The 17,144-nt window shown below is 43.7% G+C and overlaps 1 protein-coding gene across 1 annotated transcript in view; it reads right to left on the minus strand.

Moving 5' to 3' along the window:
• PPP1R21 (protein phosphatase 1 regulatory subunit 21) overlaps nt 1-17,144 on the minus strand; it is a 37,725-nt gene that overhangs the window by 2,329 nt on the left and 18,252 nt on the right. Inside the window, exons 13-21 of the mRNA XM_077334998.1 lie at nt 16,120-16,212; nt 14,041-14,168; nt 12,802-12,954; nt 11,764-11,856; nt 10,082-10,330; nt 7,118-7,153; nt 5,885-6,001; nt 5,238-5,336; nt 3,640-3,768 (exon numbers count right to left, since the gene is read on the minus strand). Of these exons, the coding sequence (XP_077191113.1) occupies nt 3,640-3,768; nt 5,238-5,336; nt 5,885-6,001; nt 7,118-7,153; nt 10,082-10,330; nt 11,764-11,856; nt 12,802-12,954; nt 14,041-14,168; nt 16,120-16,212 (1,097 nt within the window). The remainder of the gene's footprint in view (nt 1-3,639; nt 3,769-5,237; nt 5,337-5,884; nt 6,002-7,117; nt 7,154-10,081; nt 10,331-11,763; nt 11,857-12,801; nt 12,955-14,040; nt 14,169-16,119; nt 16,213-17,144) is intronic.

The following is a 17,144-nucleotide window of genomic DNA, read 5'->3' on the forward strand; positions in this document are numbered from 1 at the left end:
ATAACAAGCAATGAACCATTTTCAAAAACAAATTTGACTTAAAAGTATGTTTTCAGAAACCTACATTATGTCTATTACTGTAAATACATCTTTAAGGGCAGTGGTCCCCAACCTTTTTATCACTGGGGACCACTCAATGCCTTTTACTGAGGCCCGGTGGGGGGGGGGTAGTTTACTCCTCTACTCTCAACCACTGCCCTAATGCTCTCTGATCGCTATGGTAATGTTTAAACATCCCTTCAAAATAAGATATAGACACACCACAACAATGAAGTGTGTTGTAAAGGGCTGGGGGGGATGAAGTAAAGGGCCGGGGTGGGGAGAAGGCGTCCTTCAGGGCCCACCTCCAATTAGTCGAAGGACCACATGTGGTCTGCGGCCCACAGGTTGGGGATCGCTATTTAAGGGGACTGCTAAAACCCCTTTTAACTTCTCTAAGAATTCCAGGAATACTGTGAAATGCATACAGGTTGGGTAGAAGGGTATATTGCAAAACACTGGCCACTTTCCAGAAGACCTATTTATTGTGGCTATCATAAAGAATGCTGGATTAGGTGGACTTAAACCTCATCCAGCAAGGCACTTATATTGGCAGATACATTCTCTTTTAATACAGTCTTTACAGTTCACTAATGTGTATCAAATGTATAATCATGTATATTGAGGATTAACTAACAAAAGACAATGCCTTAACTCTAAAGTGTGGAAAGCAAGGATATATTCTTTAAGACAGAGTGGCATATCATGAAGATTCTAAATGTCTAGAATTTACTACTAAGTATGTCATACACACACGTACCACCATCAGGCTCAATAAGGCTTGACAGAGTCACATTATTTAAAAGAAGAGTTGGTTCTTATATGCCGCTTTTCTCTACCAGGAGTCTCAAAGTGGCTTACAATCGCCTTCCCTTCCTCTCCCCACAACAACAGACACCCACCCTGTTCTGTGAGAAAAGCCCTAAGAGAACTGTGACAACTGTGCTGGCTGCATGCGGAGGAGTGGGGAAGCAAACTCAGTCTACCAGATTAAAGCCGCTGCTCTTAACCACAAGCTGGCTCTCTTCATTTGCTTATTTTATTTATATCCCATTTTTCCCCCAGTGGGGACCCAAAGTGGCTTAGATTTTATCCTCACAACAGCCCTATGAGGTAGATTAGGCTGAGAGTGTGTGACTAGCCTGAGGTCAACAGCAAGTTTCCATGGCAGAGTGGGGATTCAAACCTGGATCTCTCAGACCTAGTTTGATACTTTCAGATTAGACTTCTGTAACTCACTCTACGTGGGCCTTCCCTTGTCTTTGATTTGGAAGTTACAGCTGGTCCAAAATGCGGCTGCCAGGGTCCTCACTAGAACACCTTTGAGGGCCCACATTCAGCTGGTGCTTCGTCATCTGCACTGGTTACCAGTCTGTTTCCGAATCAGATTCAAGGTATTGGTATTGACCTTTAAGGCTATACGCGGCCTGGGTCCCGTCTACCTGCGGGACCGCTTGGTTGCTTATGCCCCCCACAGAGCACTCCGCTCTGCGGGTATGAATTTACTGGTTGTCCCGGGCCCACAGGATGTTCGCCTGGCCTCGACCTGGGCCAGGGCCTTTTTAGTCCTGGCCCCAACCTGGTGGAACGAGCTCCCAGAAGAGCTAAGGGCCCTGCAGGATCTACCAGCTTTCCGCAGGGCCTGCAAGACGGAGCTCTTCCGCCAGGCATATGGTTGAGGCCAGGGCAGCTCTCCCACTAATCCATCAGAGGATCCTCTCCAATATTGAGATCTCTAACATAGAGATCATTGTTAGATCTATTGTATTGGTGCCACCCTCTTCAGAATATTATTCTCCCCACCAGGCTGAACTTGGGGGGAAGTCGGGTAACTACGATCAGAATTGTGACCACCGCCGCTTATATGTTATATGTAACTTGTTGATGTTAATTGGGGTTTTTATGGGGATTTTATTATTTGGAGAGGGGCGGTCTAAAAATTAAATAATAATAATAATAATAATAATAATAATAATAATAATAATACTCTAACCCAGGTTTTCTCAACTAGGGTTACATCAAACTCTGGGGTTTCTCAGTGGCCCTGGGTTTCCCAAATGGGTGGGAGCTAATTAATTTTTTACATATTTTAAGAATGTGATAAACATTTATTGAGAGATATGACTATATCTGGGTATATATGCCCATCCAGGGCCCTTTCCCTTCCCACCCCCCTTCCAAAATGGCCAATAATGGGCTTGGAGGGCCCGGAAAGAGAAGGGGCCCCAGGTGGGCATGTGCACAGCGATGTTTCCAACCAAATTCTACACAATCGTGCCACTTATGGGATTTCTCAAAGCCTGAAGAATGTTTCAGGGGTTTCTCAATGGTAAAAAAGTTGAAAAGGGCTGCTCTAACCATTGGCTCTTCAACAGACAGGTCCATAAGCAAAATTTCAAAAGCAGAAGAAGAAAGAGAAAGATGGGAAAGACAAACGTTACAAGGACTGATTACAAGTTAATGCAGTTATAGTACTTAGGCGTTGGGGAAGGTGAGTGTTAGGGTTAAGCAGAGGGGCTTAGAGGGTTTGAGGGCTGCCACTACATAGGTAGGATGATCATATTTCAAAGGGTTTCACCATTTGGTTCACAGGTATATTCATGATTTGTTTGTCAAGAGTCAAAGCTTCCACTTATTATGTGCAGCAATTTGTTATCAAGTTCTCTTTAGCTGGGCCAGCTAGCCAAAGGCAAGACCTTCCCAAAGCCTCATGTGACAGGGAATCGATTGTTCTACACGACTAGCTCCCTGACAGTCATCTGTGTTGCTTTACCAGAGGAACAGCATCATGATACAAAACAGCTGAATGAGCTTAGAACTGCCCTCTTCATTAAGCAGCCGCTGCCAACATCACCCATCTTTTTTTCACATGGGCAGCTTCTCTTAATCCACAAACACCTTTTCCACCCTTTCTGTCATTCCTCCTTATTTCACAGGCACCCATCTTCTGTGGTTCACAGGCCAAACACTGTTCTTTCCCCCCATGTCCTCTTCTTCTCCCCCCCTTATCTAAATAGACATTTTGTAAATGAGAGAGCACAAAGCAGGCAACTCTCAGCGAATTCTGCTCTCAAAACAGCCTGTTTATCAAACTTGAGAAATCTAAGATTATGATCTTCTCTAAGGCCTGGAAATGCCTGAAGGAGTCTCAAAGTGGCTTACAAACACCTTGCCCTTCCTCCTGTGAGGTAGATGAAGCTGAGAGAGTTCTGAGAGAACTGACTGGCCCAAGGTCACTCAGCTGCATGTGGAGGAGTGGGGAATCAGACCCGGAATTCCAGATTAGAGTCCTCTGCTCTTACTCACTACACCACACTGGTTCACAAAAAATTCACAGAATTTCTATTTTACAGTTTATTCTTCCAAAAAAATCAGATTCAAACAAAGGCTGTTGTTTTTTCTTTAACAGATTCTTTCTGAGTTTGAGTCATGCAGTCATTTCAAGAAGAAGGCAAAAAGAGGAAAAAAGAAAACCCACAGAACCAGTCATAATGCTTTGGACTGAACTGTTTTTTCCTTATTGTAACCAGCACTACATGATCCAAAAGAGAAGCAATACTAGACTCCCAAACCATAGTCCATGCCAGTTAGGCTACATACCTTATTTGTCAGCTTTAGCGTATCTATTTCTTCCCGTTGTTTGGATAAGGTTTCATTCATACTGCAGAGGTGGTCACTCATCATACTTAACTGATCTTCGTAGCTTCTCTTGGTTGTCGTCAACTCATCCTGAAATGACCAGAGTTATAACACAATTCAATTTTGCCCAGCACCGTGAACTATGGACAGACAGAAGTGCAGAAAATGTAATAATTCTCCATTCAAAAGGTGCTGGACCCAAAGTAGTCCTTGTGTGAAAAGAAGACACAATGACAGATCATGGAAACTGCCCTTCTCCAACTTTGCATGAGGAGATTTCCACCTTGGACTACAGGCCCTGCTCCCCAGCAATGCACATCGTGCTCAGTAGTTCTTTCAACATCCAGGAGCAGCTTTCTGAGTGTCCAGTGGGCTGCAGAAGATAAAGGGGGAAAAGGTCTCCTCTGAAAGCCAGCGTGGCATAGAGGCTGCATAAGGAATGGAGGAAACTGGGGATTATATCTCCAACATTCTCCCCACCTTCAGACTTGCAAATTTAACTTTGCCTCTCCTAGCCTAGCTTGTCTGTCTGTGAGGATAAAATGAAGGAAAGGAGAACTGCATGCACACCATGCACTCCTTGAAAGAAAGGTGGGCTAAAACATCACAGTTCCTGCAGTGGAGATCCACTGGCAGCCACTGTGTAACTTCTAAAAAAATTGAGTAAAGATTGGTCCAGAAGGCAACCATCTCCTGTTGCCCCTCTTGATATTAAACTAGCTGTTTTCTGGTATTGATCTAATATGCTGCAGCACTGTGCCATAATTGTATCCCCAGGATCCTCAGCTGAGCTCCTCAAAGCTTTCAGAAGAGTGGGAATATTAATAAAAAAGACAAATGGACCTTTAAAAAAAGTACTTGCATTTGTATTCCAGCTGTGCTCTTCCCTCAGACCAACATTTGACTCAGTCAGAAGCCAATGAAACAGGCTACCCTGAGAGGCAGAACTTTCCCGTGGGTTTTCACAGCTAGCTAGGAAGGATCAGGAGAGTGTGGAAGAGACTCTTTAATTAGCAGGGATCAGTCTGACAGAGCCATCCCTGTGTCATCTACAAGAATCAGTTTGCAATGGCAGCCTGTCCTATGGAAAAAGTAGTGTGGCACCTCCTACCACCGCAGTGCTGCACTGGATACTCTAGGGGAAAATTCACTAGAACAAGAGATGGAAGTGTCAAGCTCTTACATTTTCTTCCTTTGGGAGAAGTGCTGAAAGGGTGGGGAATATGCTCAGATTGGTAGGGTTTTATGGTGGAATAACATCTAAAACATATTGTACAATAAAGTGCATGTTCCAAAAGCAGGCGTTGTTGTCTGTCAAACAAGGTTAGAGGACAGCTAGTAGACATGGGGAACTTTGTAAATGAATTCTATGGGGAAAAATGTCCCCTCCCCGGAACGAGACCCTTTTGAAAGATACAAACTGTGATCTGAGAACGTTATCTTTGTGCCACCATAATTCTGAAAGTGTCATTGATACCAAGGTAACTGTTTGGAATGGGTTGGTCATAATGAGCTCTCCAAAGTGGATCCCCTCCACCCCAAAAGCTAGACCATCTTGCCTGTAATCTGGTGATGCTCTGTCTAGATTGCCTCATCTCTTCTGCCGACAATTCTTTAGATTTCTCAGCTAGAGAAAGTCGCTTTGCAAGTGCCCGGCACTGTCAAATCAAGAACAAGAGAAACAAGCTCATGTCAAAATAGAAGCAAAAGTCTGTTCATTTTAGCTGGATTTTCACAAAAACACTAGCACTGCATGGTGGGATTCACCACTCTTCTCACCTATCCATTCCTCACAACTGTCCTTTGAGATAAGTCAAGTGTTATTTCTGTTTAGATGTATAAGCTCAAGGATGAGAGATCAAAGCCACACACAGGCTGGAGTTAGAGTTGCAGCAGGTTGCCCCACCTCTTCCTGTTCCTGCACAGGGGAGCATTTGACCCTGTGTACCTCATCCGCCCCAGACTTGTGCTCCCGCATGGAAGTTGGGGCAGCAATGTTCCCAGTGTGGAAACGGTCAAATTCCTCAGGTGTATTTCCAAAACTGACAGGTCATTTCTTCTGGGTAGAATTCTGCAGTCACTACAAGTCTTGGTCCCACTAATGGATCAAAGAAGCCCACCATCAGCAGCTATCCTGAGCAATGTTAACTGTCGCAGTAAGTCTAATGTTCCATCTTGGGAATAGGTCAATGAATGACTCACTCACCTCTGCATGGAAATGTACTGACTTGCTGTCAGCCAGCTGCAACTGAGATGTAAGCTCCACTATCCTTGCCGTATAGTGGTTCTTTATCAAATCTTCCCGGGTATCAGCTTCTGGAACCTTTAAAGCAATACAAGCAAGTACATCAAAAAGTGTTAGCCACCACAGAATAAGCAGGAAAAATGCAAATGCAATTGAAAAATATTGCTCTAGTCCATCAAGAAAATTTGTACTATATAATATGGTCCTGAGATGCTCAGGAGAAAGGCAAGCATATTAATCTTTTGAAATAAAATAAAATGATTATTATTTGGAGAACATACTGGAATAGTAATAGCAACATTGTTGACTATGCTTGTTTTACAGGAATACTGGCAAGTTTTCATAATTATTGGTAGACAAGCTACTTGCAGAACAGAGCATGTAACTTGTAGTATAAAATATCAGCATCACAGGACCAATGTATATATGGTCCTACTGAGCAAATTAAAGTAGAACAGCATTTAAATGTTACTTTATAGTCTTCTAGGTAAAAATGTTTGGATGTAAATGGGGGGGGGGGAGTATCTGATGAAGGGAGCTGTGACTTTCAAATGCTTATACCAGGGATTCCCAACCCTGCTTCCATGGACTCCTGGGTGGGGGGGTGTCTGTGGGAATTCAGAAGGGGGTCTGCAGGAGCTCTGAAGTGGCTTGTGGTATGGGAGAGGTCTGGGGTGCCTTCTCAGCTCCTAATCTTTCCAGACTACATGAGGCAGAGCCGCCATAATGGTAGCAAAAGCAGGGAGGTGAACAAAAGGAGGGCTAAGGGTGTGGGTAGCGATGTCACTTCTGGTGTGGGGACGTGGTCAGCTGACATCATGGGCTCCTCCCATGGTCAAAAGGCTGGTTTATGCCCTGGAAATGCTGGACCAAAGTAGCTACTCGCCTGAAACTATCTCAGATGTATAAGGTTGCTTTAATTTATATAGAATAGCAAAGGCATCCTTCTGGGTACTGAAGGCAATTCCATGCTTGGAAAAAGTGACCTGTGAAGTTTTGGTGGGCTCTTCACTACAGTTGCAATCTCACATGCTGCCTCCTACTTATTTATAAAGTCTGCGGCCCCTTTTTGCTGTGGAAGGCAGGCAGGAGGGTAAAGGATCTGTTCTGCCAGTGAAGTTTGACTCAGTTCTTTGAATTCAGCCCATGCAGTTAAAATTACACCAGCATGACTCTGCCATATTAAAAACATACCTCTTCGTTGCAAGCAGTCATTGTTAGCATTCCAACCTTAAAAACAAAATATTAAGATGGTAAGCAGATCACAGAAGGAGTTTATCTGTCAACTCAAATATAGAGAGAAATTAGCCTCATAACCTCATAGAAAGTAGCCTTTAATGAACATTGTACAATGTTGAGAAAGCTGAACACATGCTGAAGTGCTTCCTGCTGAAATCACTGATTCTACATGCTTAGCCTTAGCTAGATTACACTCTTGACATCTTTCTCCATGAACAAAGATCAAACTCATGAGACATTCTTGCAAATATGTCACTGCCAACAGAACATCTATATAAAAAGTGATTCATACTTCCAACAACATGCTGAAGATTTCAAACACTCCTATTGGTGAAAACTCCCCTCCCCTATGGCCAATTGCCACTCTTGCTCAGGATTCCACACACACCCTCCTCCCTTCAAGGCCTGCTGTGAAAAGAGCCTCTAATAGCCTCTGACTGACGGGAGGGAGGTGTTTCTGAGAGCAACTCAGGGGAGTCTGTGGGCATGTGTGTGCATTCCTTTTCAGGAAGAAAAGCTTTCCCCTTCTGCCTAATGGCTGGCTGACACAGAGGCCACAGAAAAGCCTGCCTGGAGATGAGCTATACTTCCAGGGGATCCTCAGACCCCACCTGGAGGTCTCATTCCTAAACCTCAGTGGGATATAATGAAGATGGCCCTCCTATCACCTCTTAGTTGTCTCCTTTCCAGGCTAAACAGACCAAGGTCCCTCAACCTTTCCTCATACGTCTTGGTCCCCAAATCCCTCACCATTTTTGTTGCCCTCCTTTGAACGCACTCCATTTTATCTATATCCTTCTTCAGTTGTGATGCCCAAAATTGAACACAGTTCATTTCACAGTACAAATGCTATGAACAAAATGAATACACACACTGAGGTTTTTTGAAGCAGTTTGGTTACCATATCTCCTGGTATGTTCCAGGGACAACTGGTATTAGGATTAGAAGAATGAAAGTTTGCTATAGAAGAATGAAAGTTTGAATTTCACACACTTATTAAAACCTTTTTGGCTAGTGAACCTTTTCCACTTACATAAATTGCAGACATCTAGCATTTCAAACAAAACCACATACAAAGAATAATAACAGTATGCAGTTGCAGAAGGGGGGGAAACACTGCAGCCCTTAGAATTTATAACAAACCACTGAGAAAGGAAAGAATAAGAGAACAGCTGGTTATTGACCTCAGCTGCAAAACTCTCTCAGCTCAAAGACTAAGGGGAAGTAAACACTTTATTTCTCATCTGTGATGTGGGCCAACTGCGGTTACCAGAACAAAGATCTATGCCCTAATTAATGAACTAGCAAGATAAAAAGGGCCACTTCATTTCATCACAGAATACATTCAGAGAAACTTAAATTAGGTTTCTACTATCCTTTGATATATCCAATATATTAAAGATGATACATGGAGAACTGTAAGGGCTAGAAGAGCATATCTAGTCCTCATGGGAGACAACCTGGTCATACGAACAGTTGCATAGGTACAACTATGGAAATGCTCCTAAAACATTAGGGTTCCAGATGTTTTAAGCAAGTGAGTTGACCGCACACAGGCTGCAGCCCAGAAAGGAAAGAATCTTCCTTTCACAAAGGGAAGAATTTCTATTTAGGATTTCAGATGGGAGAGTAGCAGCTTCTGCAGGAAAGACATGATCAAATGAACCAGCCTACATTGCCCATCTGTCACTTTCTCCATTCAAAACCAACGAAGCCAAAAAAGAGGCTGTTACTAAATACAACCGGACCCAGATCAGAGATTGAGCTTAGATGGCATAGCAGCCATGAGTGAACTCTGAGAACTAGGAATCCCCAGTTTTAATTTCATTTTGGCCACAATTTCAGGAAATGGCCTTAGCAACTTGCCTCTGGTTTTAAGACCCGCCGAAACAGCATTTCCTGCAAGGAATAATATTATGCAAAATGCTAATTAATGCCAAGTAATGTCACTGACTTACATATGGGCAAGTTAAGACCAAGCACTCAAATCTAAACAGATTTAGTTCTTGAACGTATCTGTCATAACCCCAACAGGTCTAGCATGCAGAAGGAACTTTCACTGCACACATGGTTCACTTTCCATTCCATCATTAGTTAAACCACTTTGACACACATGTCAAGGAATGCCCTGCTGAAAGCATTCTCTCAAGACAGAAGTAGGTGGAACCCCTGGAGATGTTAAGACTAACTGGCTGCAGTTCTCAGCTCTGTAAACCATTTTGTATTTCCAACTATGGGAGCCAGAGCTCTAAGCACGCATAGGACAAAGTCGACCATAAACTGCCAACAAGAATGCAGTACTTATGCATTGGTCAGCTAATATGTTCAAGACTAATTTTTGATGCCACACATGCACTCTGGACAACCAGCCAGCCCAGTGAAGTAGTCTTACATCTAAGCACTAAGGACATAATTGTGCTGTAGTGCTTCAGAATAATAATACCGTTTGCTATAATGCTATAATTTGGAGAAGCCTTATGAAAACAGACATATTAAAAATGGGCACCATTCCCACCAAAGTATTCTCTTTGGAAGAAATTAATTTCTAATCTACAACCCCTATTTTAAAGCTGCCACTGGAATTCTGCTACACTTCAGCAAAAAAAAATCTGAAAAATAAGAAACTGGCAAACATCCTGAAAGTCTAGAACTATAAAGATAGTAGCATGAACAGATTTGTATCAAAATCTATCTCTCTCTCTCTCTTTAGCACAGAGAAACACACTGAAAATTTGTTCTAAATGCATACAAAAATATCTCCTCAATTTCAACATTTCAGATTCTGGGAAATATATGGAAGTGTTCCACAAGAAGGAGATTCTATTACAAAGCATTTCTCTCTTTTCTCCCCTCCCCAGTATAATCTTCCAGCAAATTCTCCTGCCCATACAGCTTCAGCAAGGAAAAAGCAAAACTTACCAAACTCGTACATTTAATGGGCTCCCTCAGAACCTTCTCTGTGACAACTTCCTTCTCGTGTTCCGACGCGTTCAGCAGGAGGGAAGTTTCCGGGCTTGCCTCAATCAATAGGCCACTGCCAGAGTTCTTGAGTTTATCGGCCACCTTTTTATTCTCTTTCTCCAGCCTGATTTTGGCCAGCTGGGCCTCCAGCATCCAGTGTTCTTTTTCCTGCTCCAATTTTGCAATCTTTTCCAAACTCTGCTGGACCTTGAGAACAAGGAAAGAGAGAGCTCTTTCAGGCTGAAAAGATGGGAACAGGTGAGAATGGAAGAGACAGGAAGGATTACCAAAGCAGCATGTAACATGCTGAGCCACTGATATAGCTAATGGGGCTGAGAAAGGCAGCACAGGGCACCTGCACACAATTCTGGCAGGCTTTCTGGAGGGCTTATAAGTAAACTAAAAGCTTGAATGAAAAAGTTCCTATAACTCCGATTACAAACATTACCAAATGGCTGCCAGGTTCACTCATGAGTATTCAGGCTCTTAAAAAAAAAACAGCACAGAGAAACGAACAATAAGGAAATGAGAACTTTTATAAGAGTGGCCATGACATATTTGAGATATTTTTTTATAAAAGCGAAGAGTGTTTCCATTATTTTAGAATGTAAACAAATGATAGCAGCAAAATCCACAGCTGCTGATCAGAGTAAAATTCATCTGCAAAATGACAGAAACAAACCCCTGCAGTGACAGACTCAAAGTTTTACAAGTTGCAATAGAGACAATGTGTGCACTTAAAAAACAAAAGGTTATAATTTTTAATAAATATCCATTATTATGAACCTCCCCCATGTGAAGTATTGGTGAAATCACGGAAAATGTTCCACATGTATTGAGAGACCACATTATGGTCCAAGAGCCTCAAGAGGAAGTCTGTTTGGGGCTCCAGTTCAGGATTTCTCTTCAACATCCATTTCCTGCACAGCAAATGACAGAAAACCATAAACACCGGTAGGACCTTCAAGGGAGTGGCTTTACCCTTTGAGCAGTGGGAAGCAACCAGCCATATACTAGCAGTCAAGTAATTTAACCCTAGGTCTGGTTTCCTAGTGTCAAAGAAATCCGGCTTCACATTTTTAAGCTAATGACCAACAGATGGACCGGACTGTTGTCTCCTTCACATAAGTCACTTTGACTTTTTCTCCCAGCCTCCCAATCCTGAGAGAATAAGAAGCCCAATGACAAAGCAGAACTACTGATTGCTTTTCCACCTGCTAGAGCTGGGGGAGGGGGGGCAGGGGGGGTGGGAATGACCAACTGAGTACCCACTCGACCTTACTTCTCTTCACACAGACCTGGCAAGGTGAAAGCAAAGCCAGATAGCACCTACAATCGCAAGGACCATCTCTGTAGAACTACATATCAAACAGCTCTGCTTGGTTTTTTGAGCCTGGACCCAGAATCCTTTGAGAGCCTGACTAGCAAAGGAAGTTCCTGCTTTGGTCCTTCCTTCTGCAATCAGATCATGCTTGGTTGACATGCAAAACTCTTGATATAAGCATAATCCTCCCTTAACTGTGGATTTCGGAAGGCGTATGTGCTAACTGAAGGTAACACAGTGTGACTACCAAAACAAAAATACTGATTCAATGAGCACACAATATTTCAGAACAGCTGCATGTCAAATTGGAGAATACCTGCTGCGCGAGGCCTTCTCTGCTCTCAGTGGAACTCAGAAGAATTCTGCGGTTGGCCAAGGCCTCTTCGTAAGGCACTGAATCACAGCACGGCTGGAGCCAAAAGACACACAGACTTCAGTGAGTCGGGTTACAGATGGGATGCGTTAGTTTCCCCACTGCCCATCCCTTGCTAGTGAAAGTCTTCTTTCCAGTCTTTTAGTGGTAAAGATCTGCTTGGAGTATATTGCAATTGAAGGGGGGAGAGGAGAGAAAACATGCAGCTTGGGCATTGTTCTAGCAAGCCTGCGGTGTCCCGGAGCAAATACAGCCAGGGTGAAGGGTGGGCGGAGCCTTATGTATTCTGTGAGCAGGCTGCATCGAAAACACTGAAAGTATCAAGTTTGCTAGGCTGTTCACTGACTTTTTGGCTAGAGAATAATCTGAAGCTGCATCACACGGCACTGGAGCATTAAGAACTAAAGGAGATGCTGACGGCTGAAAAGAGAGGCAGAGGGATGGATGGCAAAAGGGGCTGAGCAGGATGGCAAAGGCACACCAGATTATAGCAGCTCTTGGCTAACACCCAGAATCTTACCCAGCAAACTATGGGGGCAGCCCCTGAGTTCTACTGCCTGTCTTTTCCCAGCTGAAAGCACCATCCCTAAATGCTGCAAAGTATTCGATAACAAAGGGTTTACAGCAATGTGATTTCTGGTTTCTGTACAGCCATTCCTAGGGCATCTCTTAAGCGAGCAGCCGGGTAGCAAGTGGCTGCCTGGAGAATCCCTTCCTGCCTTCCACTGCCCTGCAAAGGCTGAGGCTGCTCTCATCCCTCTCATCCGTCTCCAGCAGTCCTCCTGCTCTTCAATCTTCTTCTTTCCCCAGCTCCACCCCGAGGAAGTGTATGGCTCAGCAAACAAAGCAGCTCCACCCGCAACAAAGGCCTCCTTTTATGGAGGAAAGGAATCCAATCCCACATCAAAAGAATTTCTAGAGCGTGTCCAAGGGACCAGAGTTCCTCCATGCTGTGGCTATTGTACTTGAAGGGGCACAAACCTTCTTCAGTAATTTCATGTACGCAGCGGCTTTCTTCTTGTACTGAAGCATGCATTCAGCTGAGAGGGGGTTGATAAACTCCGTTCCTCCCTCAGGCCCATAGCTCAGTGAGGCAGTGAAGCAGTCTAAATTGTTGCCAAAGAATGAAGCAACCTAGATACAGGGAGGCAGTCATTGAAAACAGAGCCGGGGTAACAAAAATTCCCACCAGTCCTGCCAAACACACACATGGACAGAACAATCCGCATCAACAATGCAAATGCATAATACAGTTTGAGAGGCTTCTTCATCCATACTAACCTCAGCCTCTCTTGCAGGAATGCATTACACTGAAAAACAGAGCTGCAAATTAGAGCTGTCCTAAGAGCACAGGAGGATCCCATTTCCTAGAACAGGTGCTAGTCTAAGTGGAACTCATTATTAATTTTAATGTTCGTGAGCAGAAATAACGGAACAATAAAAACCTGTGGATGGTTTATCTGCCAACTGCTCAAAACTAAACCAGACAAATTTAGTCAGTGTCACTTAGGAAGTAAACATTCTTCCTTACTCCTTTTTCACAAATCAACATGTTGAGGTCCCTGCAAAAAAACTCTGTCCTGCCCCATCTCAATCCACCCAAAGTTATGAAGGGCATGAAAGCAGCAGCAGAGGGGCTGGTCAACCCACTAACCTCCAAGGCTGCTTCTGCTCCATTACGGCTAAGGGGAAATCAGGCTCCTGTTCTCGCCACAGAATCCTGTCTATCTCCCCCTTTCCTTCCTTTATCCTAGGGGTAGGCAAACTGTGGCCCTCCAGATGTCCATGGATTACAATTCCCATGAGCCCCTGCCAGCAAATGCTGGCAGGAGCTCATGGGAATTGTAGTCCATGAGCATCTGGAGGGCTGCAGTTTGACTACCCCTGCTTTATCCCATTTTAGCCCTGGGCAACAAGAGGGGGGGCTGTATCTTCAATTCCCCCACCCCAACAAAAAAAAATGTCATTCAACACAACAGGTCAGATATGTAAATCGAGACTATTTTGGTGCACTTAATAAGAACATGCTTTCTTTTTATTCTGCCAAGCTTCCCCCCAAAGGAATGCAGCGCAAGAGCAGTGGTGTTTTCTAGGAGTGTCCCGATCCCGCTGGTAACACAGGTCCTTTTCACCACTCACTAGAGAGCCTGCAAGCCAGCCCTAGTTTAGCAGCCCTGGCTAAGGCTGTCGCTACTGCTGCAAGTGAGAAGAGAAAATTACCTTGCCTGCTCCATTGGTTAATGCCACCACCGACGATAAGATGCAGTCATTGGTGGTTATTAGCTTCTGTGTGGCTGTTGGGAGCTCATGCTCCAAGGCAGCTTTTTGACTATAATGCTTGGAAATATCTATAACCAGAAGGGATTAAAAATTGCATCAGCCATGCACACAACTTTGCCATGTCCTCTGAGCCTCTTGTTCACAGTCCGTTTGAAAATTCTCTCCTCCTTCCTACTACTGCATTTCATTTTTTCCCCTTTCCAAGGCAATTAAATGCCTCTTCATATCAGGGAGAGAGTGGCTCTTGCCTGCACTTTGTGGGGTCAACGTAGGGCAGAAGGTGGTGTTAAACTTGGACCTAAGAAACCCAAGGTTCAAGACCCGGTTCAGCCATGAAGCTCACTGATGGCCACGGGTCAAACAGCATCTTTCAGTCAACCCAACTTTACTACGTTGTTGTAAGGATTCTTTTTAATAGAAGAGAACGAGACAGAAGAGAGAGATACAAATACAAAACTGCCCTTGCTCCTTCCACCTCTGCCATGTACATGGCAGCTTTTCAATTGCTACCATGTGTATTAGGCATACCCAAAGACACACACAACACAGATTCCCTCTTTCCTGTCGCCTGAGAACTTGTGTAATACGAAATATGCAACTATGCTGAGCCATCAGCATCTCTGATTATCAATGCCAAGACCCTCAGATTAGGCTAAGCAGGGCCAACGATGAGAACTAATGTGGATGTTGATATTATGCTTATACATTTGGAAGATTGAGAAATATCTACCAGTTGGCTTAGAACAAATACTGTCAAAACCAGCCATAATATAAGCAACCATTATCTATTGCTTTAACAGCTGTATATGCTTCAAGCTCAGTCCTGGGCATCTCTTGTTTACAGGATTCAACTTGACAGAGCTGGAAAAGATCTCTGCCTAAGACCCAGAGAGCCTCTGCCATTAAGCAGCTCCTTAAACACAAGCTTCTGCCATCACACATTCTTTTGAAGATGTAATTAAACACCTGTCGTTTGAGGGCTTTGCAACACAAAGCAAGCACCCATCTAATTTATTTTATTTATTATAGTTATATACTGCCCTCCCCGGAGGCTTAGGGTGGTTTACATAAAACATATATATAAACAATACATGAAAAAATCCATAACACATAAATAACGGTAACAATAACACTAATAACTGATAAGTGTAACAGTGCAAACAGGTCCAGGAGCAGAGCGCACCGATGAAGTTCTGGGAGGGAGGGAGCAGGGGCCCTGCAGATGTTATTGGTCTCAACCAAATGCCTGTCGGAAGGCCTCCTTTTCGCAGGCCCTGCGGAACTCTTTTAGCTCCACCAGGGCCCTGATCTCCTCTGGGAGCTCATTCCACCAGGTGGGGGCCAGGACAGAGAATGCTCTGGCCCTGGCTGAGGTTGACAACATATGACCTGTTCCTTGTATGGGGCTTGGAAACCAAACATTTCCAGGTTCATAACAAGCCACAGTTTGCTGCTGCCTCTGAAACAATCACTATGATTTGTCACTTATGTACAAGTGAAATCTTTGATTTCCAAGCCCAGTGCAAAGAAAGGAGTCACGTGAGCCTGAAGAAGAACAAGGTTGTCCTTGCAACCACAATCACAGTATATTATCATTTCTGCATGAAGCTACTGTTCTCTGGCACCTACACCAACCTCAGCCATTTTCATTTGGGATGTGGAAAGCCAGCTTCTGGTTAAGTCAACCAAGCAACTCTAGAGAAGTGTCCCTTTAATCTACTGGGAAAATTTTGGACCAGTCTACAAGGTCACTAACGCCCAGAAGCAAATAGAGCCATGAACCAGCAGCCTCACCAACCCTGAAGGTGGATGTCCATCACTGGGTCTGAGCTGAGTGACCCCATGAACTGCTGGCTTGCAGGGCTGCTATGTGTCTTGTTCCTGGACCATTTTAACCTCACAGGCCACCCCTGCACAGCAGCTCCCTGGGTACACACGCTGTCATACCTCCTGGGAAGCTGTTAACTGACTATAGAGACATTCTATTAGGAAAGCTACTTATGCTCAAGTTGGTCTCACCTTTCATGACATCATGAAACCTGTGAAGGGCTGACGCAACATGTGTGAATACTGAGCCGATGTTGGTCCGAAGCAGCCTGTCTGGCTTCGTGCCTAGAAGTTATACAAAGAGGAGCAAAATCTGAATTCAATTATTATCTATCTTTCCAAAGCCAAACAGCACCAGGTAACCAAATTAAAAGGTTTTTCCCATGAGTCCCCCTTGGTTAAGAAACACAACCAAGGTCATAAAAGAGCAACAATCACTTGGTAAGTTTTCAGTTTTGCCAGTCCAAATCTAGAAAAGGAACCCAGTTACGTTGGCCATTGCTTATGTTAGGAACAGGTTCAGGTCAAATAGGAAATTCTGAAGGGGGAGGGGAAATCATGTAAGTATTATCATTGGATGAAATTTCTTAATTGGACCTTCAATATCTCTCAGCCTTGATTTTATATATACATGCTTTCAACCCTATTATATATTGGTCACAGGTCTCTTATCACCCAGCTACAAACAAGGTATCTGCTTGGGAATTAAACAGCAAAAGAATAACATCTGTCATTTTGGGGTGAACCCTGAAGAAACTGATAATGACAGCAGAGTACAGAACTTCATATAATTAATGTCTGTGTAACTTCAAACAGTCTTCTTTGTGCACATAATGTTTTTTCAAGAGCCAGTTTGATGTAGTGGTTAACATCAGCCACTAATATGGAGAACCGGGTTTGATTCCCCATTCCTCCTCAGGCCAGTCACAATTCTCAGAGCTCTCTCAGCCTCACCGACCTCACAGGGTGTCTGTTGTGGGGAGAGGAAGAGTAGGCAATTATAAGTTGCTTTGAGATACCTTTGGGCAGCAAAAAGCGGGGTACAAAAACTAGCTCTTCTCTTCATTAACTTTGTAATCTTCCTGTATTACTCAGTTTATTGTGCTTAAAAATTTCCCTCCATTATTCTCCAGTCTCACAATCTTTCTTTGTCATCTACATTTATACTGTATTTTAATGCATTTTCCAATGTTATTGGCTTACATATTATATTGTTA

This window comes from Paroedura picta, chromosome 1 (assembly GCF_049243985.1).
Source record: "Paroedura picta isolate Pp20150507F chromosome 1, Ppicta_v3.0, whole genome shotgun sequence".
NCBI lineage: Eukaryota > Metazoa > Chordata > Lepidosauria > Squamata > Gekkonidae > Paroedura > Paroedura picta.